Genomic DNA, 26,756 nt, shown 5'->3' with positions numbered 1-26,756 from the left:
TTTATGTACTGAATTATTTATAATTTGAGTGCCTCGGGCTGACAAGATTCATTCATGCAGAACAACGTAGCCAAGGAAGAACTCACATGATTACTGAAACGTACTCATGCTCCTATGCAAGCAACTTGTAGTTATAGGTTTCAACCACTAAATTTGGGGTGTCCATATTTGTTCCTGGAGGGCCGCTGTGTACTGAGTTTAGCTCCAACGCTAATTAAACACACCTCAACCAGCTAATCAAGTCACTAGAGACTTCCAGTCAGGCAAGTAGGAGCTTTTTGGAAATAAAATTTTCAGGACGATGGTCCTCCAGGAGCAGAATCGAACTCTTCTGCACCAAAGGCCCAAAGTTTTAATAGTGTACATTTGAGAAGACTATGGTTGAAGCAAATAATATTTAACTGCTGTATTCATACTTTAAACAGTTATAATTTGCTAGTGTGTGCTGCTGTTTTACTGTAAGCAACCACCCAGAATACTTTAGCAACCACTACAGATTTCCTGTTAAGCATCATTTAAATTATTTAATTTAAATTTCACTTTTATTTTCAAAATCAATGGATGATGATGTTATGTACTCTAGAGTTATGTTACTTGTTGCTTTAAATATTTGAGCTCTTTAAAACCGGGTGGATTGTGATTGGTTCCTAATGTTTTTATGAAAAAAATCCTCCTGAAAGTGATTCAAACCGATATTGTTCCTTCGTGTCTTTATCTTTATAGCTGTTGTATAGAAGTGTTCTCATAAGACTAGAACAATTATTAAAGGCTATAGTTATCATGCTTGGTGTGAACAGGCCTCAAAAGCGCAGTTTTCTGTGAACTCCAGTTGTGTCCTTTTTATTTTTCTGTTTCAAAACGGTGAAGCAGCAAAATAAATACGTACGTTTAAGCTTGCTAGACTACATAATCTTACCCTCTGAAAATAAGGTACCATTATATGAGTGAAAATATATAATTTTGGTCTCAGTGGAAATGTTCACTATTTGGAGCTCCGTATGATCTGTTTGTTTAACATCTTCCTTCTCTCCTCACATTGCAAGTAAAGCTGCTTTCCAAGTGCCTTGAGTTTTAAGAAGACAATCTAGAGAGTGTTTCGTACACCATCTCTGCGTAGCTGTTGGTCAGCTCGGATTCTGTATTTCCCCCCTCTTATTCTTATGTTGTTTACTGACCCTGTGGAACTATTTGGGTTAAGAAGCGCTCTGTGCTATATTGGTAGTAGCCACTTAGACTCAACTAAGAAAGAGATTGCATTTTTTGTTTTTACCTTGAAGAAACATTTGACATAACATTTTTTTTTGTTTTGGTTTAATTTCAGACTCTTTCTTCATTTATCTGAGGTGGATGTGATATACGAGAGACACATTAAAAAGCGTGTGTCATGGCTGTGGCCGGATGCCCGGATTATTTTCTACACCATCCAAATTACCAGGTAATTTTTTTGGTTTTTTTTTGCTATTATATTGTTTGCCCAGTCTCTACACTGTTATTGTCTTTGTTAGATATTTCTGTTTCAAAACCACTATACAGTTTATTCATTCCTTTAAACAAAAACTCTATGTAAAGGATTACATAGAGACATACTAAAAATGTTCATGCAGTACCAGTCAGTTTTTCTTTTTTGTAATTAGTATTATACTATTTTATTTATATCTTTATAAATACTACAATACATAATATTTATTTATAATCATTAAGTGTCATTATTCTGCCTTCTTCCTTTCTGATTGTTTTTTTTTTCTGGTGTACTGTAAAAATTGACAGTTCACCTGCTTATGTTTTTGCTTTCACTTATATTTTTAATGGTCCCTTAACACATTCTGTGGACTATAAGTAACATTGCTACTAAGTCTCACAAGAGTGTAGGGTATTAGTACTAGTTAGATTAAGTTGACTGCAAAGTTACGTAAAGTGAAATGTCTGATGGGAGACCATCACAATAAAGAGTTAACAGATATTAAGCAGACAGGCTACTAATACTTGAAAGTTAGTTACCTAAGCTTAGTATGGTCTCTGAGAGTTGAGGGCTTCAGTGTATTTTGAATGCATCTGACATGAGCAGTAGATTTAGAGTCTGAGCCTGAATGAAGATGGGGTTACAGTGAATGGTCATTGCATCAGTTTGCATTCCTTTGGGCTGAACGCATTGGATTCACATGGTGAAACCTGACGTAAGAGCATCTAAATTCTAGCCTTATTCTTTAGAGAAACAGACCCGTTTTAAATGCTCTCTTTGATTGGCATTGTTTACATCCACGTACAGCAACTGGGAAATATTAGTCAGGCATATCACCCAGTTGGAGTTCTGGTGTTTGTACAGTCTGATAAAATTGTACATTCTTACTGTGTGTTTGTGAGAGAGAATGTGTGTGTGTGTATGTGTGTGTGTGTCCCATGATCTGTCTCTGAAGATGAGCTAGGTTTCCGTTGACTATCAGGGCTGTAGACATCATCTCTTGGTGCTGATTCACCATCTGATCTGGATACGGATTAGGAAACAAAATAAAAAAAGAAACAGACTAATATTAGTGCAGATGCTATTCTTTTTATGGTATTACAAGAGACGTGCACCAACAATTTGGTGTTCTTAACCACATAATGCATATTTTAGGTTTCTGGCATTTAAACAAACCTAAGAACTAGTAAAACAATACATTTAGAGCTTATAAAATACACACAGATGTCTATTGGAGGCAACAATAGCAATCCATTCAAATGTAACTTGCGAATTTATTCATATCAGATACACATAGCGTAAGTAACTATAAAGTTCATTCTATTCCTCACCCAGTTCAATCGGTTACCTACTAACATGTATTTTGGGAGAAACTGATGAATAACATGCTGTAAATCTGACTGACAGGACTCTCTGGACCACAGCTCAAACAAACATGGTGGTGCCCATCTCATATTACAGATCATGATCAAGATGATTAATAAAGGTGTTTTAATGACAAAACACACTAATTTACACACATTTGTGGATCGGAATGTCAGATTGTTTATAACATGGTAAGCAAGTTTGTGAATATTTACAATAAAAAAGGAAAAACAAAATGAAAGCAGTCCATCTGTCATACAGTGTTGTTGTCGCCTTAAAAAAAACTCACTCTAGGGGGACAGAGTGTGTCTGCCTCCCGAACAGTGTTAGGTAGATTGCTCCAGAGTTTGGGTGCTTTGGTGTTCTTTTTACTTTTCTGAATTACACAGCACAGCGAGAGCACATGTCACACAAACACATTTATCCAAACTACACTTCTCATACTAACAGCCATACTGTAGGTAGGGATCTTTAGCGATAACTCTTATTTCACTTCTCCAGCAACATTACTATAGATATGACTGCAATAAGTGCATGTTTCTGACACTGTGCACAGCTGAAATCAACCACACACCCATCACAATGAAAACAATGACCTTAGAATAATGAATGTAAACACTGAGATTACACCAATGTATATGGGGAACCCTCTCTGAAATGCATTTACAAGAATGCTTATTTTATTTAACCTGTTTCATGTCTGTTATTATCATTGTGTCCTCAGAGCAATTACATATGCTCTGAACTGATAAAAAAACAGATGCTAAATGCTGCTACTAACATGCATAATATTTTGCTCCTGCATACAATTCAAACTCCTGACATGAAACTGATTATGGTTGCTCCTTTTTTATTTAAATTAGTCACTTATGTTACTTATCTTAGATTTTTGATTTAGTTGTTTCTGTAAACTGCTACAGCAAGCACTAGTCATATATTTGAATGTTGAGCAGCGAGCTCATTGGCTACCGATACAGGAGAGAACTGATTACCTGTGCCAACTGATAGTAAAGTCATTAGGTCAGATTGAGTTAGACCTATTGTATAAAATATAAAATGGCTACCTGCACTGCATAGGGCTAACCAAGACTTGTCATAGCACTTGCATTTTATTGCTCATTGGTTTTGGTTGCTTCTATTGTCTTTGGATTTTATATTTTACTAAATGTTTGAATGTGAATGCATTTTAAACATATTTTAAGATAATTTAAGAAAGCCTACTTGAAGAAACTTATATGCTAAAATAGATCCCACAGACTTTACCTCTAAGCATTTTCGACACTTTTGGGAGGAGGAGGAATGGTACAGGCTTTTAGATAGTGGTAAATAAAATGAATCCGCCTGCAGCATCTGTCTGTGCCAGTGTAAGTCTGGTAAGTAAGTGGGATTCTGGGCTGGGCTCCAGGTTTGGCTAATGCAGGGGGACTGGAGGCCTGCCACAGCACTTTGAGGAGAGCTCCCTAACTACTGTTTTAAAGGAACTGCTGAACTGGCTTTTATTGAGCTGTGCCTCTCTCCTTTGTGCTCTCAATTAAGATGATGAGCTAATGTTTGAATTGCTTTGAAAGTGTAAGCCCCTACTTTTGGATCTTCATTAAGTGTGTGCTTGAATTGAATAAAAATGTATAGCTAAGCGAGCATTAGGCTAATTTACACACTGTTCCTGTGCATCCATAATGAAAGAGGCCTTGATATAATAACCTAATAAATCACGTAGGCCAGTAAATCGAATTGATATGTAGAATACCAAGCAAATTGTAGACTGGTAGACATTACATCTTTTGAATTTCAAGTGAGAACCCTTCCATTTTCTGTGAATGGTTAAAGTATTCAAGTTTGGCATGCGTTTTGAAACTGTGTTTTTTTAGCTTAGTCTAAGAGGATGTTATTGGTCAGAGGAACATAACGATTGCCAGTTGAAGATGAACTGTTTCAGAAATGTGGGTTTGTCATTAGCTTACCAGCCATATTGGCTTTTTTCTCATACTGTTTTAGCCATTAAAAAGCCTGTTGTTGGAGCGCATTGGTATTTTCAGAGCTGTAAATTTTTCGCCTTGAATTTTATAGCTGTTTTCAGAGTGAATCAAGACAACATATGGTTCCTTGTTCCTGGAAGTCAATTTTCCTTTTCTTGGTATTTCTAAGAACTTGAGGATTCTGTATCAAGGTCTTTTATGTTGTTGTCTTCCAGACAATTCCAAAGCTCTTTCTCTGAATGTAAGTGCTTTGTGGATCTAATGTATCTGGCTGAAACTTAACAACTACCCAACTAACTGTTAATAAGAAGCAAATTAGGAGTTTGAGACAAAGGTTGGAGATAGTTAGTTAATGGCAAGAATTGGTCTTTCTTCAGCAATGAATCTTTAAAATATAATATAGCACAGTTTACAAAATAAATTTAATTAAATTTATCATTGATAATAAGGAACCTACAGCTTAGTAACAAAATGATTAAATAAAATAAATAATGAACAGTGTTGTATTGTTTTACTCTAACATGCCTGCTTCTCCTTAGTATTTATTTAATATATGCCACAATTTACACCTAAAAGACTAATTTACAGTTGCTGTGAGTAAAGAGAAAAGTACTTTATGAATGTGGCTCTGTTTTCATAGTGTAATCTGTCCTGCCAGAGGAATTCACAGTAGCCTGACCATCTGAGGATAAGCAGAACTGCAATGTCACCTTTTGTACCTTAAGCATTATGTACTAATATAGCTGATCTGAAGGATAACCAAGTCAGCACACGTAATGCTTTACATAGTCATGTTTATTGACTACATTTTCTTAGGAACCCTGTAATTTAGAGTATACACACAGCACATGTAATCAAGTCAAGCCTGGTTTGTATAGTAGGAGATTTATGAACCTTAATAAACACCTCATGGATATATATTGCATCCACCTGTTAGCAGAAACTTGATATATGTGAAACAGCACGTGGAGGGTTATGACTTTACATCACATGCATGTTTGGGGATAAATTACCCAGACCCTTGAATGGTTCCCTTAAAACACTCATTGAAAGATGTGTGTGATTGCAGGTTTATTTATTTAGTTTAAGTATAGTCCTGAAATCAAAAGGTGGCATTTTTGTAGTAGGCTATTGTATTTCATTCATTCATTCATTCATTCATTCTTTACACATCATGTATATTTTAATTAAAATGTTCTTCACTTAAACTTTACTGCTGGCATGATGACATAATAGTAAAGAATTTGTAAGACCATTATTTGACCTTCATATGTTTGTTTAGATAAAATTCATATTCATAAGATTTAATTTTACAACATTTTTTGTTATAAATAATTGTTATAAAATTGTTTGTATAAATTATAACATTGCTCAGGTTTTTTTTAAAACTGATCAGTTTTCCCGGGATCTCTGAAAAAGTTCTATAAAGAAATCAAAGAGGCAACACAGACCTATAGATTATTGTCCCAGACAAATCTTAAAAGGGTGATATTAGAGGTCTTATCTCTGTCTGGGCCTTCTGCTGAGTTCAGTGAGACAGAACCACTGTGGCTTCCCTCAGTACAAGTATTAGTTGAACTTAGAACGGATCAGTCACACTCGACTAGCTAGAACCTCCACACATGCTCTCATACACACATATACACACAGTCTTTCTGCCCTTAAGAATGTTTCAGATTTTTAATGCTAATTTCCAGACGCATTGCTTTAGTATTAACCATCAGAATGCAAGAGTCCACAAGAAAACTCCATCTGACTATATGATACAGCAGTACGTGAATAAACACCATAAGCGTTCTTACAGAACAGACAAGTTAGGCAGTTTGCTCCAGTCTGATAAATTGGTGCTGAATTTCAACTAAAAAAATACAAAACACTTTTATACACGTTCTATTGAAGCAGCGGCAATTAAAAAAGTGTATGAAAACTTATGGAGAACAAATTTGAAGAATAAAGACTTTAGATAACTGCGGTGTACATGGGAATATAAAAATTATATATATTTTTAAATAAACTGGGGATTTTTGGATGGATTTCCATGAATAAAAATGAAAGTGACTTCAGTCAGAGATTTTTTTTATTATTATTATTATTATTATTATTATTATTATTATTTGAGAATAATCCACTGCCAACATTAAAAATGTCACTTGGCAGCAGTACCCATGATGTAGTCAGCAACACTTAATAAATAATAAAACCAATAACAGGTTACTGTAAAAATAAATAAAATTATTATAATTAGTGGTTATATTATAATTAATACTTTTTCGTACTTTAAAAAATAAAGTTTTAAACTTACATACTGTGGGCATGAATGATGATGGGCATGATGTTCATCAAATCGTATATATAGATAGAATAGATTGTTGTAATGCAATAGATTACGTTTATACAACTGTAGTGTAAATATATGTTTCCCACGTTCGAGCGACTTTAAACAGTCTGTTCAAATACACATAAAGGCCATTTAAAACGTAGCTTCTGATCCACTGTTGTAGTGCAAAGATGACCCTGGAAATGAATTGCAAATATTATCCCCTAATGGAAAAGTTCATTTGTGACCATGTCAAGTGAAGTGACCTTTACTTACATAGTGTTATTTACAATACAAATTATGTCAAAGAAGCTCTACAGTATTAAACAGGAAAATTGTGTCAATAATTCAAGAGGACAATAGATTCATTGATGTCATTATCCAGCTCAGTTCAGTACAAATAGTCTATCTTCAATCAAGTCGATAAATGTGTACATTTACCATGTATCACACTATATCTTTCAGGCAGATGCTAAACTGGGAGAAAAAAAAATCCTATAGACTTACATTGAAGGTAGTCATATATACCGTAGGGTCCCAAATTCTTCCAAGATTTTTTCATCATGAAAAATGCTCACAATAAACAATATCTAGATGTTCATCATCATTATCATCATCATCATCATCATCAAGATCAAAATACATCAATCAAAAATTCATTTGACCCACATTGTCAACACACCGGTTCCTTTTGCATTGGAATCATTCAGCAAAGCTATGAGCAGCATGTGTGCGGCATCTTCACATTTACTTAAGAAAACAAAACAATCTTGCTCTGGTTCTGGAACATTGTACATAACGTTCAGAAGCCATAAAACTACTGACGCTCTGCAGCCACATCACAGCCAGATTCTGGGTTTTGCGGTCTCGCTCTGAGAACCATCTCCAAATACAAGAGTGCCGCAGGACATTCTGTTCCCAGCTCGTGCTGTGAAAGCTCCAATCAGCGCTGAAAGAGATATCCCACAATCCTTGATCCTACTGAGCTCAAACCCAGCTTTTTGTTTTTGTACGGCATCCAAGAGTTCAAAGTGTTCCCCTCTGGTGAGACAGCAGAGAGGCTCTGTTTTGGAAAGGAATGAGTTTTTGAATCGAGTCGCCACCTGTAGTTTACACACGGAGAACGTGGCTCCCAGCTGCCAGTCGCTTTAGATCTTGTTCTGTGAATACAATGGCACAGTTTCAGCTGATCACATGGCAGGGCCACGTCTGGATGGTGCTGTTTTTCTCATAGCCTGTAAACACGGCCGTGACCCTCCCCGGATACGGCAGGGGGGCTTCTGAGGACAAGGAGAGGGCCTCCTCTCTTCTCTTTCATCACAGATTGGGCAATTGCTTCATAGAATAAAGACGGGATCCATTTTCATGCATTTAACACGCATCAGACATTAACGTATTCGTAAGATATTTAAAGTGGACTTGCAGTAGTTCCACTTTATTTTTATTTATTTATTTCTATCAGCACAATCAAATAAACTTCAGCATATCTTCAGTTGGGCCTCGGGACTGCTTGCTCACAATTAAAGTACATTAAGTACAAAATTAGTGGTTCCAATTAAACATTACCAGTTTAGGATACCAAAAGTACAGGGTATTTTTATTAAGTATTTCAAATACATCTCGGTATATATTTTTTGCTAGTGAATGTACCTTGCATTAATGATTTTTATATTTTACTTTTGAAAGTACAAAAATACTGATTTACAGTATGATGAAATTCCTAGACAACATTTTGGAGGGATTTCCTATTTTCCAGGCTTGTTCTGTCAGGCTTTTAAACTGATATATTCCTTCATGGATAATAAAAGTGTGTGTATTTGTGTGTTTGTCTCTCTCTCTCTCTCTCTCTTTCTCTGTACGTGTGTGTGTGTTAGAGAGAGAAAGAGTGGTGTGGCTAATGTCAAAAAATGCTTTTAGCATGACCGCTTTATTGGCTTCTGTCTCAGCAGGATAAAGTAGACCGAGCTGCCAATCACAGACAGGCAGATTTGATTGGACCAGGTTTTCAGCAGTCAACCAATCGGAATTCACCCAACCATCAAGGTCAGTGGACTAATAATTTGCATGCACACTTTATAAATTTCTTAAAAAAAGAAGATACCCTGACTCCAGTGTTTTTAATGAAAGTATTATCATCATTTTTTTTTTTGTGGTTAAGGAGTATGGTCTTAAAATCCAAAATAGAGGTAAAGCGTTTTTAATAGATGTGCAAAATTGCTTCTAGTTAATAACTCACACAATTAACAAGTGAGCATGCGTGTGCATACTTGATTATGGGCGGGGACCGTCTGTCTCACACACTTGGACTTGGGTGGGGGCTGGCTGTCGTAGACGCCTTTTATAGCTGGAGACTTGCTCATTAAGTTCAAACTGGGATCTATATTCAGGCCTATTCCGCTGTAAACAGTCCAGCAGTTCAAAGGCTTGATTTGTAAAGACACAGGGTGCCACTCATTAAGCCTCCAACCTAATTGTGCCATACAAAAATACAGAGGCACGATATTTGGAGCATGAGATTTAAGCACAATATCGCCTCAGCATGGGAGGTAGAGCTCGAAGTTTTTTTTTTGTTGAAGATTTTTTTGAAAATCTGATGTTGTCATTGAAATAAATGGAGCAGAAATTTTTCATTTAGGAACAAAATCTTCACAGCTGTGACTACGCTAAACTATCGGCTGTAATGATTTAATGGCTCTTAAAATATTGTATTTGTTGAGGGGCGTTCGTCGACCGCTTTATATACAGTTTTTTTGATTTGCGGATTTCAAACACATTTATTCTGGCTATGTAAACACTCTTATCACGCAACTATATGAATGAAAGGGAAAAAAAAAAATGAGAAAAATAGCAAGATTTTGTTCCCATGTCTGTTCTTTGACCCTGCAGTTTTCATACTCCATTGAAAACAACAAACTGTGGCAACAAAGGTCTTATTTTGGGATGTCGGAATGCAGCTAAGAATAGATGAGAAGCGTTTGTACGTCAAATCTCAGATTGAGGCCAGAATATTTGTTGCTGTGTCGAAATCCTGTGTGACGCTACGATTTTACATCTTGAAACCTCTCAAATACTTATAATCTTTTAATAAAGTAAAAGACCACGCTCTGTTATTTGTTATGAAGTTAACTGGCTTATGAAGTTTAACGAAACTGAGGTGCTTTGTTGAAATGTGACACTGTAGGGTTTTTAGCTCAATTGGATTACCTTTGACCGGTCTAAGCAAATGTTTTACTATAGTTTTGTTCATCTTACGTTTTTAGTAACAATGCATGATTTGCATGTATATATTATTTTGTGTCTAGCAGTCATGGGGTTTTAAGTATAAACTTTTTATATAGCTTTAATTGAGATATTTATCTAGAGATATTTACTAGTTCTGGCTTTGAAACCGAAAGGCTTGATCGGACCACTGCAGAGTTATTCAAGGTATTCCTTTGTTCCGGGCAGTGCGTCTCCTTCGCTGCATGGTTCTGATGGACCCTTGGGCAGCAATATCCAGGGCACTGCATTCTTTAGAAGAATGAGAGGTTTTAGTGTGGTAGGCGGATAGGGCTTATAAGATTATGGAAGGTGAGGTATATGAAACTCTGATTAGATTGATGTTTCTCAATAACAGCCCCTGATCCCCAGTTTCCACAGATTTTTCCTCTCTCTATTTATGCTCTGCTCTTTGACTGCCAGGGCCTTTTTTACCCATCATTCACACTTTGACTAATTTTACACGCACACCAAAACTGGTTAGAGAAAGCAGTACACGAAAGTGGCATACAGAACTGAAATTTGAGTCATTTAGATACTTATGTTGTTTCAAACCTTTATAGCTTTCTTTCTCCTTTTAAGAATGTTGGTAACTAAAGAGATTTGGATACCACTGACATGGACGAAATCAATCACGTTCCACAGTTAAAAAGGATAACAAACCATGTAAAATGTATTTGGCAAAATGTATTTATTTATTTTTTATGTGACTCTTTAACTCTCATATACAATGTATGCGATACTATCATTAAACCGTTTTCCCTGTACAGTTCCATTACTTTAGCTATTCCAAGCAAAAAAAGCACACGTTGGCCACATTTAAATTCATATGGCAGAATTCCACAGATGTAATCCAGTCATCTTATTAGGAATTTTGCTGGAAGGACATCTTGGAAGAAAAATTTCCTTTCATGGATTTTACATAGGCTTGATATTTGCTGGGCTGTTAACAGTTTTGTTGACTAGCTTTAATGGCCACACTTTATTTCCCTGTTGAAAATACAGCACGTGCTGGTTAGGTATGTTTTGAATCAGGGCTGATTTAAGCTGGTCCTTAGCTGGTCATGAGCTGGTTTAAACTGGTCATGTGCACAAGGCTTCCTAAGTGTATATGACTTTCTTCTTTCAGATGAATCCAAGCCCAGTTATATTAAAAATGGTCATGACATGGGCGGGTGTTTCTGTTCAGCAGTCCAAAAGTGTTGAAATAAAGCTCAAGCATCCATATAAAACATATATTGAACAAAGGCCCCCTGTAGTAAATTATTGCATGAAATGAACAGTTTTATGTAACTTGACTGTCTTACACTCGTTCTTGAGAGACTGCCTTTCTAGTGGATGGCTCGGACGTAGATCCTACATTTGTTTAAAGGAGCAAAATTTGTAAAACCATTGTTTAGGAGCAAAGGAAACAAAGTTTCCTTACTTTGCCATATTTAAACCAGTCTTCTTTTGGCTTATATTACAAATCCTCTGACATTTTCTTTACAAATCCTCATTTTGTGCTTCTAATTTGTGACCAGCGTTTTGTTTTGCTGTCTATGCGTAGGCTTTATTTGACTGCTTTTGATGGTTGAACAGAACGTCCACTTCTATTATAAAGCTTGAAAGAGCCAGGACAATTTTTAATATAACTCTGATTGAATTCATCTTAAAGAACAAAGTCATATACACCTACGTAGGATGCGTAGAAGGTGAGTAAAACATTGTCTAATTTTCATTTTTGGGTGAACTAAACTAACTTTAAGTACAACGTTTGCCTTAGTAAATGTCTAATTATTGCTTCATAATAGTTAGTAAGGTAGTTGTTAAAGTTAGTTGTGGGGTAGGATTAAGGGATGTAGAGTATTGTCATATGCATTTTAACAAACAGCCAATGCTAGTAATATGCTAATAAGCGACTAGTCAATAGTGAGAATTGGTCCCTGAACTAAAGTGTTACACTTTCAATGATGTTCTTGTATTTTTTTTCTGGAACGTGACATATCCCATCCCCATTCACTTTAAATTTTGGAGGATCAGGATCACCCTGCATCTTCATTATTATGTCAAAAACACAACTCAGGTTCATATTTCTGATCCTTCTCTTACTCCTTCTCTATATGAATCCCTCACCCTATATATCTCCCTCCTTCTCTCCTGTCCACCCCTCCTGTATGGTGCTTATATGAAGGCACTGTATTGTTTGGCCAACTTGGGAATTCTTTAGAGTGCTGACTATATCTGTGAAAAGACTAGCTCCACTGCCTCCTTTCACATGTATACATCCGTGTGTGTTTTTTTGAGGCACATATCTCCCCCCACGGGTTTTCTACGGGCGATCCTGCCCAAGCAACTCCTCCTTTCTCCTTTTCGTACGCCGTCTCTTTGTTCAATCACAATTTGCATGTTAATTGTCACCAGCTGGATGGTCTAATGGACTCAGTCGTAAACATGGTGCTGTAAAACATGTTTTAAAACTTTTGCATTTGTCTTAACCAGCCTCTGGCATAAGTGAACCAATTCAACCACTTTGTTTCTGGCAAAGAATCAGCAGCCTCAAAAGCAGATCAGCTTAATGTATTTTGTCACTATGCCACTGAACCAGAAACACTGTGGTAAATTAGCTCATGCACACCATTGCTAAAGTGAACCCATATGGAAATCAATGGCATATCAGGGTGCTTTCAGAGCATCACCCTTTGCTGCTTTTAAGTTATAACAAGCTATGTTTAAATGAACAAAAACATTTATGCAAATGCCATTCTAAACCTGTAAGACTTAAGTTCATCTTTGGAATACAACTATAGATATATAGAGATGCCCAAGCACCAATGAGGTTTGTTCTTATACAAACACAGTTGAGATTCTGTTTATTATATCTGATGTACACTATATATGTATGTTAATTAGTGTACATCAGATATAATAAACAGATCTCTTTATAAGATTTGGATTAAACTACTTTGTAATTGCTTTTACAATGTCTTTATCAACTCTTTGAACCTTGAACATCAGATTAAAATAACATGTGTTTTTTACTAGTCTAAATGAATAAATGGACTCTAAATGATCTCTTTCTGTAAATGCATTTATTTATTATTCGTATATGTATGTATGCATGTAAATGTTTTATTAATGTAGCTATATCTACTGGTGCTTTTCTTTACACCAACACTGAATGTATTCAGTGTTTTTCTTTGATAATAATTATCTTTCTTTGTCATTTCATCCAGGAATGCGGGTCGAATTAGACTACTTTGTTTGAGAACCATTTTTATCAATAGGCCAGAATAACACGGTTTGAGTGTTTGCATGCTTTAATGAGGAACAATTGTGTGGGCTGGTTAATTCTGTTATTTTTTAAAATCAGTGTAAAAAGCCAACTGATTCCCACCATTTTATTTTCCCAGTCCATTGAAAACTAATTTATTTCATTATCAACTAGGTAAAAATCCTGTCCTATCTTGCTTGTGGCATTTACGGAAAATGTATTTTAAAAAAAATGATCTACAAACACGGTCAAGGCTCTTTCACTGGAATTGATTGGTTCATGAGTCGGATCCCTAGCAGCCATGCACCGGCTCCAGCGCTACAACCGCTCCAGTGTATAAGTAGCAAAAAAGTTGGCAGAACTCAATTTACCTCAGCCTGGAATTCAAACAGCTCTCTTGACTATAATCAGATTCTGGCGCCGCAGTCTCTACTTTCACAAATACGGTTAGCATTAGTTTAATCAGCTGATTTCCCACACGGTAATAAAACAGTACATTTGATGCAGTGTTCCCATGGCTGCTGAGTCAGTTTGCATTGCTTTCCGCACTTGCTGAATGCTGAGCACCGAGCTGTAGGAGCTGATCTACTGAATCATTCATTTCTCAGAGAAGTTTGGGATGAGTCCTGAGAAAAATAGCAGATTTAAATTTTAACGTGCTTGTGTTTTCTGTTTAGAACTGTTTACTTGCCCCTTACCTGAGGAGAAGTTGAAGGATTTGCTTCATGCTTTTTCTGTTCTCAGAATTTCTTTGGACAACTGACAGTTGAACTTTCTTCTGTCGGCTTTTGGCTCATCCATAGAAGACAAATTGCTCACATCTTAGATCAAAACAGTTGAGGTTTATAGAATACCCTGCTCTTTTTAATATAATGTAAGTGATGGGACTGTCAGTGCATATGACTCACTATATTCAAAGTCTTCTGGTTTAATCTGGCTCACCCCGTGGCACATTCATGGGCGTATGTGAGAGTAGTAACAATGTCTGATTCACAGAGAAATCATTATTTTGAGCTGAACGGTAACAAAATACTTATAAATAACTTTTAAAATATACATTTTAATAGACTACCCTACAAATATGAAGATGTTGCGGCATCTCTTTCCTGAATTGCTTAAATTTGAAAGAATATTTAACAGTGATTCAACCTTAATCCACAATGTTGATTCAAAAAATGGATAAATCTTTAAACGCCTGCTAGGTTTTAATTACTTAACTATGGTTAGATTTATACGTTAATGTTATTTTTTATGATACTTAATACCATATACTGTAGGTTTGGGATGACATGAACGATGTATTTTTTCAAACAAACTGAAAGTGTGGTTATTGGAAACTACTGTCAGTGAGTTGTGTGATGAATCTGATATTCTACCACAGGCTGATTTATGTCTTTAATAGTCTCCTGTCTGTTTTTACGAATCATCAGGTGTGTTTTCTTCCAGAGTGCCTGCGTAACACCCTGTCTGGGACAGTTATTTTCTGAAACATGCCCCTGCAGTCGCACTGGCGGCTAATTGAGAACAGACAGTGCATTTGCAAAGTCCAAAAAAAAAAAGTTGTCAAATAAAGATTTGTCCTGTGTAAATTGTTATGATATGTATCCACTTGTTTGTTTTAGCACCCTCTGCTGGACATACAAAATAGGTTTCTTTAAATGTGAGTGTCTCCTTTACAGCAGGCCATAAAGGAATTATTTACACACACACAAATGATTGTGTACTCATCCCAAGTAATTACAAACCTAAGTGACAGGCTAAAATTTGAGTTAGAATTGTTATCTGGTAGAATTATCTGGTATTATCAATCATCAAAAAATGATAAATGATGTTTATCACGCACAGCTTCAGGAGATTCAGAATTATTCTATTCTATTCTATTCTATTCTATTCTATTCTATTCTATTCTATTCTATTCTATTCTAATTAATTTCAAAACATTTTTCAAGATATCAAGCTTTAAAGCCCAAGTCTCCTTTCATTGTAATTCCATGAAATTACAAGTGACAATAACGTATGTAAACTTGCCCTTTAAATTATTGAGGTTATGAGTTTAGATTTATAAGCACAGTTAGAATTGCACATATTACACAACTGGGCTTATTAAGCAGAACTGCATCATGTATGATGTTTGCCAGAAATGTGGTTCAGATTTTTTGTTCATGCTGTTAAGCCATGTTCAGTTAAAACAATCTTTCAATCATAACTGTCTCCAGAGCAATAAACTAGTTTGAGTCTAGTGTTAGACTTGTGCTTCAAAAGATAGCACGTCCTAAAAATGCAATGTGAAAACAAAGCTGTAGATTTTTTTTGTCAATACAAATGTAATATTTGATTTTATTATTATTATAATTTATTTTATAATTCATACTCAAGACCTTTGTCCCTTTTACCCCATGACGTGACTTCAGTCTGTGCTAAAGCCTGAGTGTGTGAATGTATCTTAGCTCTCCAGGATCTCTAAGTAGAGAAGGGGCTTACCTGTCTCTATTAATACATCAGCTGATCATCTGATTATCTGATGGGTTTTCAGAAAAAGGTCCTTCAGAGGGCACAGGTTGCAAGGCGTAGGGTGCCATGTAAATCACAAAAAAGTAAAAATATGTGCAGATACTGTTTTAAAAGATAATGACTGAAAGTGTGAGACTGCACTACAATATGTGAGTGTATTAAATTGCCCTCTAGTGGTGTAATCATAAAATGCATTTCTGAAATTTATAAAAATATTTATAATAGGTGCGATCAAAGATGCTTTTTGCATAATACTATCATAAAAACATGATACAATGCCAAGTAAAGTAAAAAGACTGTGACTGTAACTGTTGTCCATATCAATGCTCAGTGCCTGCGGACAAAAAATATTTACTATTGATCACACATGGTACATTCTAAATTTGCTTGATACAACATCCTCCTAGTCAATTTTTGTTTGTGTGATAAAAAGTTAGTGCTTATTATATCTTACATTTTTTTCCTCTCTGTTTCTCTCTCCCTCCAGAAGATGACGTGGATCTGGAGGCTCTGGTGAATGACATGAACTCGTCCTTTGAGAGTCTGTACACTTCTTGCAGTGTACAGGCAGAATCCACTCCACTGCTGCACAACGGCCAACCACATCGCTCCGCCACCTATCAGACACAGGCTCAGCCCACCTCCCCGCACCAGAGACTGTGCCGGTCCCAGCCCATGCACATCCTCGCTGTCAGGTGAAAACCCAGCACATATATACCCACACACAAACTGATGCTGACCCCACCATTGGAACCTTTTCATAGTACGCAAACTAATTATGGAGCTGCAATTAGTTTGTGTACTATTTTTTGGCATGTTTGCGCTGGTTTTACTTTCAAGAATTCCTACTTCAGGGTAGTGTCTAAAAAAGTTGACATATGTGTACATATGTGATCATGGTGCCCTTCATTCACCAGTTTTTAACAATTGTTAATGCCATGCAAAAACACATTGTTTGTTGGCTGCCTCAGAGTTCCTGTTGGTTCGATTGCAATCAGCAAAATGGCCCGAAATTAGTCACTATAGCCACATTGACATCAAAACAAAACAAAAAAATGAAAGGTATCACCATTTCAAAGGTTATTAAAGGGGGCATGAACTGAGAAACAAAATTTCCCTTAATCTTTTAACATATAAGCAATCAATGGATTATAAAAACCTTTTTAAAATTTCAGATCTTTCTCATCAGTCTAAAACAGTTTTTATTGAAGCCAGTCTGAAAAAATCTACTCTACAAAAGTGTGGACCTCCACTGCGGAGGATCAGCACCTGCTTCTGCATCGCTGCCTCCCAATCATTAGAGCATGTAGTGTTTATGAGAGAAGTGAACATGAAAGTCTAACTTAAAAAAAGATGCTCTGAAGATAACAAGATGTTGTCCAGTGCCAAAAAAGAAACAGAAAGAAGCCTATTACTTCTAAACTGTTTTATTTTAAATTTTGAAAACATTGTAAGTGAACCTCAGAGAATAATAAAAAGATAAAACAGAGCCATTTCATAACCCCCCATAAATGAAGTTAATTGGCCTGCAATTATCAAACAATAGATTTCTAAATGAAATGAATCATAAAAGCACCATTGCCTTATTTGGCAATAGCCAAAACCTCAACTTTTTAACTCTGGGGGAGTTGGAGAATGAACCTATTTTTTTTAAAAATTGCTCCTAGTGACTGCATACAATAAAAATCACCTTCCGAAAAATAATGGCGTAAATGTCCAAATGTTTTTGGAAGGCGCTTTATATACAGTGCAAATTACATTACTACACAACTCCAAAAAAAATCTTTCCAAAACAACACTACAATCTTTTTCAGCTTGGCTTTCTTTGTCTCCATCAAGAGTGGCGCTTCTGTTATTCCATTGCTGTTATACTGAAACCTCTGAGAATAAATTATTTCCATTTGGTGAGCGTTTTTTTCCCTCTCAGCTGTGGATCAGAGCAGGAAGTTGAGCATAACGAGCTTGTGAACGAGGGTTCACTTAAGCGAAGGTTCATTCAGAGGTTACTGTTCAGACTTCAGCTCTGAATTCCATATCACACGCACTCCCTCACGCTCTCAAATCTAAGGCATTAATGTCTGTGCGTGTGTTTCAGTTTTCCTCTGAAATCTCCACTTCAAAAGGACTCGCCAACTACTGACTTGAAAAAATGGCCCTAAATGCTAATGATTGGCCAAAGCCACCAACCATTTTAGTCCGACAGTAATACCCTTGCGAAACAAGGTTCTTTTCATGTTCCCAATATAACCCTAAATCTGAGATTTTACTTTATTCCTCCAGAAGACTTCAGGAAGAGGAGCAACAGTACCGAACGTCCTCTCTACCTGCCATCCCTAACCCCTTTCCTGAACTCTGCAGCCCTGCCAGTTCCCCTACACTCAGCTCTGGCTCCTTACCTCAGTGTCAACCCTCAGGCAAATATGTAAGAGACCCTTTATTTTTATTCCTCTCTCTCTTGAAGGAATAGTTTGCTCAAAAATGGAAATTCTGACATTATTTACTTGCCCCCATGTCTTTCCAACCCAGCATGATTTTCTTCTACCATGGAACACAAAAGGAAAAATTCTGAAGAAAATTTGTGCAACCCGTTTTCGTAAAGCATGCTGACCACGGTCATGCTCCAGAAACCACTAAAAAGTAGAAAAGTTAAATCAGCATAAAAGCAGTCCAAAAGAACTGCATATGATGGTTTAGTGTCACTGGCTTCAGTTTAATGCATCAGAGTGCATTGATTTATTTTATGGAGGGGTGTCACTATTGACTCTCATTTATGGAAAAAAGTTGTAGAAAGATTCTTAAAAATTGTCATTCTTTTTGTGTTTCTGAGAAGACATTAAAAGCACACCGGGTTAGAACAACATTGGGGTTGGGTAAAAAGTGATAGATGCCATTTCTGTGAGTTATTCTTTTCTGTATGGTTATTTAGTGTTACTTTGAAAGACCTCTCAAAGATTTTTTTTATTAAATTTGTAAATGTTACTGTTAGGGTGACATGGTTGTTGGTGTCATTTCAAATGTGCTGAATTGCAGTTCAGTTTAACGTGTGTCTAGACACTGGTTTTCCAAGAAACTTGTCACTTCCTCTACAGTGTGACTCATATTCCTACATTAAATCTTTTACAGTAATAATAAAAAGTTATGTCCACATGTACAGTATGTCCCCTTATTCTTCATCCAAAATGAAATGAAAATCTTTTTGGGAATTTATAAAGGACTTTTAGACATTAATGGGATAGGCCAGATGGGAAGTGGCAAGAAAATATAAAAAAAAGAGAAGAGGTGTGATCAGAAAATGATGGAAGACAGATTTGAACTCAAACTGCCTATATAAGGACCACCATGTAACTTATCAAAACAAATGCCATATGCACCACAATGTTAGATCATGATTTTTTTTTGATAGTCATATGTGTGCACGTGTGTCTGTGATGATGTGCCGGCACCTGTATGCATTTGTATAAACTGTGCATACATTGTATGGATCTCTGTGTGTGAGCATCTGTTGTGTGCGTGTGTGTATATATAGCTATTTCAGGACCCCTGGCTGTCAAGTGTTAGCTGACTGAGGCCCTGATATATTCCTGGAAAGCCTTGTCATTGCTCCAGGCTAACCAGCTCCATATGGGGCTACGGTCTGTTACCGTAACACGGTCCCCATGTTACCGTAAAAATTGCTACAGACATTAATCAATTACCCTAATCCCTCTCTCTTTACTTTTATTGTCCTGTGGATGGAACCCAGTAGGGGTCTAAGTGCTAGCGAAGGCTTTTGGTCTGTCCAAAAGAGAAAACAACCTAGAAGAACACCTGGAAGTCATTTAAACCAGCTGACAATTCGTCAGTGACTGATGATGTCCATAAATGTTATCAAGATATCGAGCACATTGCTCGTTGTTTGTATGTGAAGTGAATGTGTTGAAGTTATTTTGGAATATGAGAAATGAAAACTTGTTGCATGACCTGTGACTTGACATTGTGCTTACAAAGGATGTGAGCTCCACATATCAACACGTCAGAATTAAATCACCTCCATCCTATTTAACCAGGGTGTGCTATTGAAAACACTGATTGAGGTGTATTGTTATGCCTTATATGCCTTATATTTTTTAAAAGTCACCACCTTTATTTATATTGCACATTATGCAATAAAATGTGTCAACTTTACTTAGAAACAGGAAAATAGATTGTCAATAATGCAAGAGGACAATAACTCAATTCATTGATGTTTCAGTGATGTCATCATCCAGTTTATCTCTCTTCTAATAATGTCTGTGCAATCAGTCAAGCTTTGCCAACTAAGCAAGCCAAAGGCGACAGTGGAAAGGAACCAAAACTCCATCTGTGACAGAAACTGAGAAAAACAATTGGGAGAAACCGGGCTTAGTCAGGTGGCCAGTTCTCCTCTGGACCGGTGAAATAATCGTCAAATGGTTTCATCCCAGGCTGCAACATAAGTCTACATAACCTAAGAGCAACATAAGAGGAGAGGACTTGTGGGTGGCTAAGGTAACCTTGTAATAAGAATGAAACAAACTTTATTAGCGGCATTATATAAAACGTTAGCATAGATACCATTCTTCTTAGAAGTATGTCATGGGAAGTGTTTCTGGTTCTGAATGATGTAATTAATGTAGCCTAATAATTCTTTAAGAGATTTGAATTTAAATAGAAATACAATAGTGTTTTATGAGTATGGCAGGTTAAAGAGAGGGGCATTTAATCTAGATTTAAATTTACAGAGAGTGTCTGCCTCTCGAAAAGTGTTAGGTAGATTGTTTCAGAATTTGGACACTAAATAGGAAAAGGATCTGCTGCCTTTAGTTGATTTTGTTAGGTATTGTCAAATGACCAGAGCTTTGAGAACACAGCAGATGTGAAGGACTATATAATGCAATATGACCTCGCTCAAGTACTAAGGAGCTAAACCATTTAGGGCTTTATAAGTAATTAGCAAGCTTTAAAATGTATTCAGTGTTCAGTAGGGAGCCAGTGTTGACAGAACTGGGCTAATTTGGTCATACTTTCTTGTTCTAGTAAGAACTCTAGCTGCTGCATTTTGAACTAGCTGAAGTTTGTTTATTAAGTTCACAGAGCAACCACACAATAAAGCATTACAAAAATCTAACCTTGAGGTGAATTAACATTTCTGTTGTGACCACTGTCTTACTCCAAAAAACACAAAAAGACAGTGAAGGTAGTTTAAAAAGAAACCAACAGAATAACCTTCTGATATTTCTGCTTCAACTTGTGATCTATTCCTTTAAATATAAGATTGTAGATGTGTGTAGTCATTTGTCATTAAAAATTAATAGAAAAAAGTAGGATTTTTATAGCTCACAAAATCTTACAAAATCCTATACCTCACAGCCAATGGTAAAATGTATAATCAGGCAACTTTATACAGCAGAGTGCAGCTTGGTATTTTCACTGTAGAGAGCTTCAAGGACATTGCATCTTGATGCAACAATGGTTGCTTTCATTGATTTAAGGCAGTAGAGCTAGGCTGGGATAGAGTGACTGATTTTGAAGTCAATTAATGGCATTTGTTTTGAGTAAAGCCATGTCTCACCACATGTGTGGAATTTGGCACATTTGTTTCTTTGTGACTTTGTGTTTTATTTATGCCAGTGTTGCATTTTTTTTTCCATTCATTCCCACACAATAAATCACCTCTTCCCCACAATAGGGTCATTCCCCAATATTCGAGAATCAGACAAATAGACAGACAAAAAAAGAGTTTTTTAGGTCTGTACGTATTGAGTTTTGTAGGGTTTTGTGTATCATCTGTGAAAAAATTAAAGTGCAAAAACAGATATGACCAAGGGTAAGATATAAATAACAAATAAAACCCAACACTGATCCCTGTGGACACAGTGTGTGTTATTTGGTTTAACATACGTTTCTCTTTTTCTGCTCAACAGAGAAGAAGACACTTTGAAGAAATAAATTATAAGCCATAATGATTAAAAATCTACAAACTTATTTTAAAAAAACTTCACATTTACAAATTGCACTAAAAGTATACTTAAGTGTTTTATGAAACAGTCATGAAGGTGTACTATCTTTAAGTACACTTAATTAGTCTATTAATTCATTAAATTATCTGCACATTATTGCTATTTTTTTAGTGATTTGAAGTACACTAAAAGTACACATTCAGTAAAATTAAGCATACTTCTTTTTCACACAGTTGTGCTTTCTTTCATTAAAATAAATGCCACATTGAAACTATTCATTGCTATTTATGCTATTCCATTCCTGCCATCGCACACTAGTTTGGCATGTGTTTTCAAATACACTTTGGGACCACTGTAAGTGTCTGCAGAGTGTTTTATGGAGGCAACATAGAACATTCTAAAAAATCATATGTGTTATGAATTTGGTTTCTGTACTCTTTTACATGTTACCTTCCCACAGCTGCCTCTGGTTTGCACCCCCTGGATAGTTTTTTTTCTCAAATGCACGCTCAAAGAAGTGCAGATGTCTGATGGCCTGCTTGCCTGGTAAGAAACAAGACGTTTTGTGTTTACAGAATTTTCCGAGCTGCGGGCGCTTTCTGACAGGCCCCCATTGCTCTCCCAGATCCCACGCGGAAGGCACGCGAACCAGAACACTTCCACAAGCCAGCCGGCCTTTTGACAGCATGCCATGGCTCTGCAAATTCAGAAATTATACAAATTTCTTGTGTCTCCTACCTGACTCAAGTTTATTTTAAAGTTTATTTGTAACAGACTTGTAGTAGGGTTTACTCCTTTCTAGAATCTTCTACCCTCATCAGAAACACAACAACAGCACAGTGAGAGAGAGAGTGATATAGAGAGAAAGAGATAGAGAGAGAGAGAGTAAAATGTAGGCTTTAATCCATTTAAAGCACTCACTGACATCAGGTTCTGGCACCCACCGAGAAGGCCTGGAACTGAAATAAGGGGATGAGCAATATGCTTAATAGTATCTTACCTCACTTTAATGTGTTGATGCATTTTTACTCTAGGGTGAGGTAAGCGGCTGGAAATAAACCAGAACAGGGAAGGGCTCGCAGGCTCATCAAGCCCACACAGTACGGCACAACTTGAGATAGGACGAGAAGAAGTGCTTACTGTGTTGGGTTAGCTGTAGTAGCTGAGGTGTGGTATGGGCAGAGGTCTCCAGTTGGTCTGAGATCATTGTGTCTGTTTTTGTCGCACACAGCAGGAGGTATTATTTAAGCAATATCACATGAAAAGAGTTATTCCAAATATTAAAACAGGTACAGCTGTGTTGATATTCAGACAAAAACATGGTTGGCAGTTTGACATTATACTGAAATTTTATCAGGTTGTTGACTCACATGGGACCCTTACATAAGTTGCTTATGAAGTTGGTATGTCAAGATATTGTCTTTAAATAACAAATTGGCATGTTAAGATGTTACTACAGTTATCTTGCCATGTGTAGGGACCCCTTTCAGTTGGGACACAGCTTCTTTTTCTAAGTATGTTTCCCTGCTTTCTGATTATCATTAAGTTTATTGTTTAGTTTGTTGTATTCCCTGTGTATATGCTTTTCAGACTGATGCATTTCCATGGATTACTTTGTCTATATTAATCTTGCTGATAACACTAAACTAATAGGCAACACTTAACTATTAACTACAATTCCCTCAATAAATTCTTAATTTGCTGCTTATTAATAGTTAGTGAGGTAGTTGTTAGGTTTTGGGTAGGATTAGGGATGTAGAATAAGACCTTAAGTAGCGCTTAATTAGCACTAATAAATGGCTAATATTCTGGTAATATGCATGCTAATAGGAACTAATAGGTGTAATTGTACAATAAAGTTTTACCATCTTGTTTCTACAAATAATGCTGCATATATAATTTTTTGTCTGGTTCTGCTTTACCAGTGAAACAACTTTACCAACAAAGCCAGGGCAGAAAAGTTGCACATCTCCTAGAAAGGCAGTACTGGTGTTTTATATTCAAGTAAATTCACGTTTTTTGAGCAAATCAATTTAGTGAAGGATTCGATGATTCACCCACAAAAGCAGCCACATGTTTTGTTCCTGAATGAGTCAGCATTTTGAACAGATTGGTTTAGTGAATAATTCAATAAATAGTTTGGAACCAGTTTTTCTTCTGTGGAGCATAATAGGATGTATTTCAAAGACAATTTTCAAAATGTTTTCTTTTGTAAAAGAAAGTCATACGGGCATGGAATGAAATTAGGTACATGATGAGATGATTGCATTTTGAGTTAACCTAATGATAGACAGCATTCATGTTTTGGGCCTTACAAGGCCAATCAGAAATGCAGAATTGTGTTGTATTTATTTTGTTTTGGCAAAATTTTAAATCCTTTCGGTACAATGATTTTATCTTTCGTTAGTAGGCAATACTCTGATGCTGTCAAACATCAGCATGCAGTACACATGCAATGTAGCCATTTGCATTCCTGACAAAGTGTGGTTTTTAGTTATGTGATCATAATTTTTCCAAGATGCATTGCATTCCAAGACCCTTTTACCATTGTAGCTATTCCAGAGGTTGTGTGTGTTGCTCAAGGACATAGTGGTGATAACTCAAATCGTGCATGGCTTGAACCTACAAAAAGTTTTGCCACCTCAAAGGTTTATCCATATGGGTTGTGGTTATTCCACTATGCATGCCATGTTATGTGTGTGCATGTTATGGTACCAATTCATCCAGAAATGTGGCCCTATGATGCCAAGAAAGTATGGACCTTTACTTTATTTTAAAGGGAAGTGCTGTAATCAATTTTCTGATCCTCCAGCTTTGGGCACTGAACCCACAACTGGTTCATTTCATGGTCTTAGAGGGGTAAATAAAACTCTGGTATTCTGACAAGCCTCAGGCCTCCCTTTGTTCAGAGTTCCATGTGTGTTTCATATTGTGACAGATAAAGAAAAGTCTACTGTCTATTGTTTCAAAGACATTACCATAATACATAAAAAACTTTGTGACTACCATATTTACATTGTACAACAAAGTATGTAAAAAAATACCATGGTATTACCATGACACATAACCCAATATGCATTGTAGTCTATTACCATAGTACCATTTTCATAAAATCATAATTCTTTGGTATAAATGATGCTTTATGATTAACATATGTCATGGTATTGAAATAATATCACAGTATGTTACATGCAAAAAACAGGTTTACTGTTTTACATGGCTATAACAGTAACAGTATTTTTATATATTGTAAACCATATTTATTTACCATGTGTTTTAATGTATTAAAACAAACAAAAAAACTGTTGTGTCATGATATTACCATAGTTCCATATTCATTCACCATGCCATTTAAATTGTGCTCCAACATAGTTTTAGATATAATATGGTACTAGCATGGTTATACAAGATTTGGTACTTTTGGAAATGCAGGGCTGCTATGTGACATGTTACTTAGAAGACGTTAATTACAAGATCAAGAAAAAATGAGCTCAGATCTGAGCTGTGTGTAGGATCCTCAAAGGTTATTTTAAGAAATGTCTGTCAGGTGTTCCTATTATATTGCAGCTAAATTACATAGCGAGGAAGAACTGTAACACGTCAGTGTATTACAGATAGCTTTTCACCCTCCCGGTCACCCGCGTGATGATGCAGTATGTGCTGGTTTAAGCTGGTGGTGTCTGTGTGTACGTGTCACATCACACATCCAGGTGAGCTCCTGGGCATAAAATCTGCAGAGCGGATTTGATTCTCTCTGCTGGGCTGATACCAGTCACAACAGAGCTGTTGACAGATGCTGGCTTGGAGACTGGCCAGGCTGTGGTTTAGTCTAAGGCTTCTCCAGAGTCAAAGAGCCAATTTTATCCTTTAGCCCACTGAGCAAGTCACAGCCTGCCTGGATTACTAGCTGCTAAGTACAGTCGTGACCGAGAACAGTGATTTAAGCAGTTCCTTCAGAAGGACACCAATTAAAACAAGACGTAGAATACACACTGCCAATATACTAATTCTGTCTTGCTGAGGTGCAATGCCATAAACCATTGTCCTTAAGGTATCTTGACCCCAGTGAACCTAATAACACCCCAACCTGATTCCCTGACCCGGAGACTATAGCGCATTCCTGAACATGACCTACGGTCACATTGTAGCCTCTAAAGATCACTGAATTATAAGGTACTACAGAAACATGATTCCATATGTGTTTATAATATATGGGTCAAATTTAATAAATCTGGAACGCAAGAGCATGTAGTTTTCAAACTATTATCCGCAAATAATTCTTAGTTCATTACTATTTTCCTTATAGTTTAAATCCTTCCTGTTCACCAGGGTTAGTGATTCTGCCCTGAACTGCTTTGTCAGCATTTTGAAGACTTATAGCTGAAGAGCTCAGAGTTGTCAGCATAGAGCAGCTGGATTCATGTAGGTCACGCATACTGCACGTAGCCGTCAGCCTTTAGGCTCTCATCTGGAGCGCAGGAATGCATGTCTTTCAGAGGAAAAGAAAAAAAATAGGACAAAGAAAAAGAGACAGCGAGAAAGCCAAATATGTGCTATGCTCTTTTCGGGTTCCTTTTTATGCACTGTGTAAAGGATCGAACAAAATCACAACTTTTTGTTTTTTGTCCACTCAAAGTTTCTTTGAAAGACGTTTCAAAAA

General features: G+C 36.5%; 1 protein-coding gene across 6 annotated transcripts in view; it reads left to right on the top strand.

Annotated features, from left to right (window-relative positions):
- Window positions 1-26,756, top strand: part of grb10b (growth factor receptor-bound protein 10b) — a 63,400-nt gene that overhangs the window by 12,065 nt on the left and 24,579 nt on the right. For 2 of the 6 annotated variants that reach the window (XM_043260661.1, XM_043260659.1), the window contains exons 2-5: window positions 1,322-1,435; window positions 9,067-9,160; window positions 16,627-16,834; window positions 18,420-18,561. In XM_043260661.1, the coding sequence (XP_043116596.1) occupies window positions 1,385-1,435; window positions 9,067-9,160; window positions 16,627-16,834; window positions 18,420-18,561 (495 nt within the window). In that variant the 5' untranslated portion in view covers window positions 1,322-1,384. Of the gene's footprint in view, window positions 1-1,321; window positions 1,436-9,063; window positions 9,161-9,275; window positions 9,304-16,626; window positions 16,835-18,419; window positions 18,562-26,756 lie in introns of those variants that run through there. The other 4 variants (XM_043260658.1, XM_043260657.1, XM_043260660.1 and 1 more) reach the window with 3 other exon arrangements.

This window comes from Puntigrus tetrazona, chromosome 16 (genome assembly GCF_018831695.1).
Source record: "Puntigrus tetrazona isolate hp1 chromosome 16, ASM1883169v1, whole genome shotgun sequence".
Taxonomy (NCBI): Eukaryota; Metazoa; Chordata; class Actinopteri; order Cypriniformes; family Cyprinidae; genus Puntigrus; species Puntigrus tetrazona.
The sequence above is the reverse complement of the archived record's forward strand: the minus strand, read 5'-3'. Positions and strand labels throughout refer to the sequence as shown.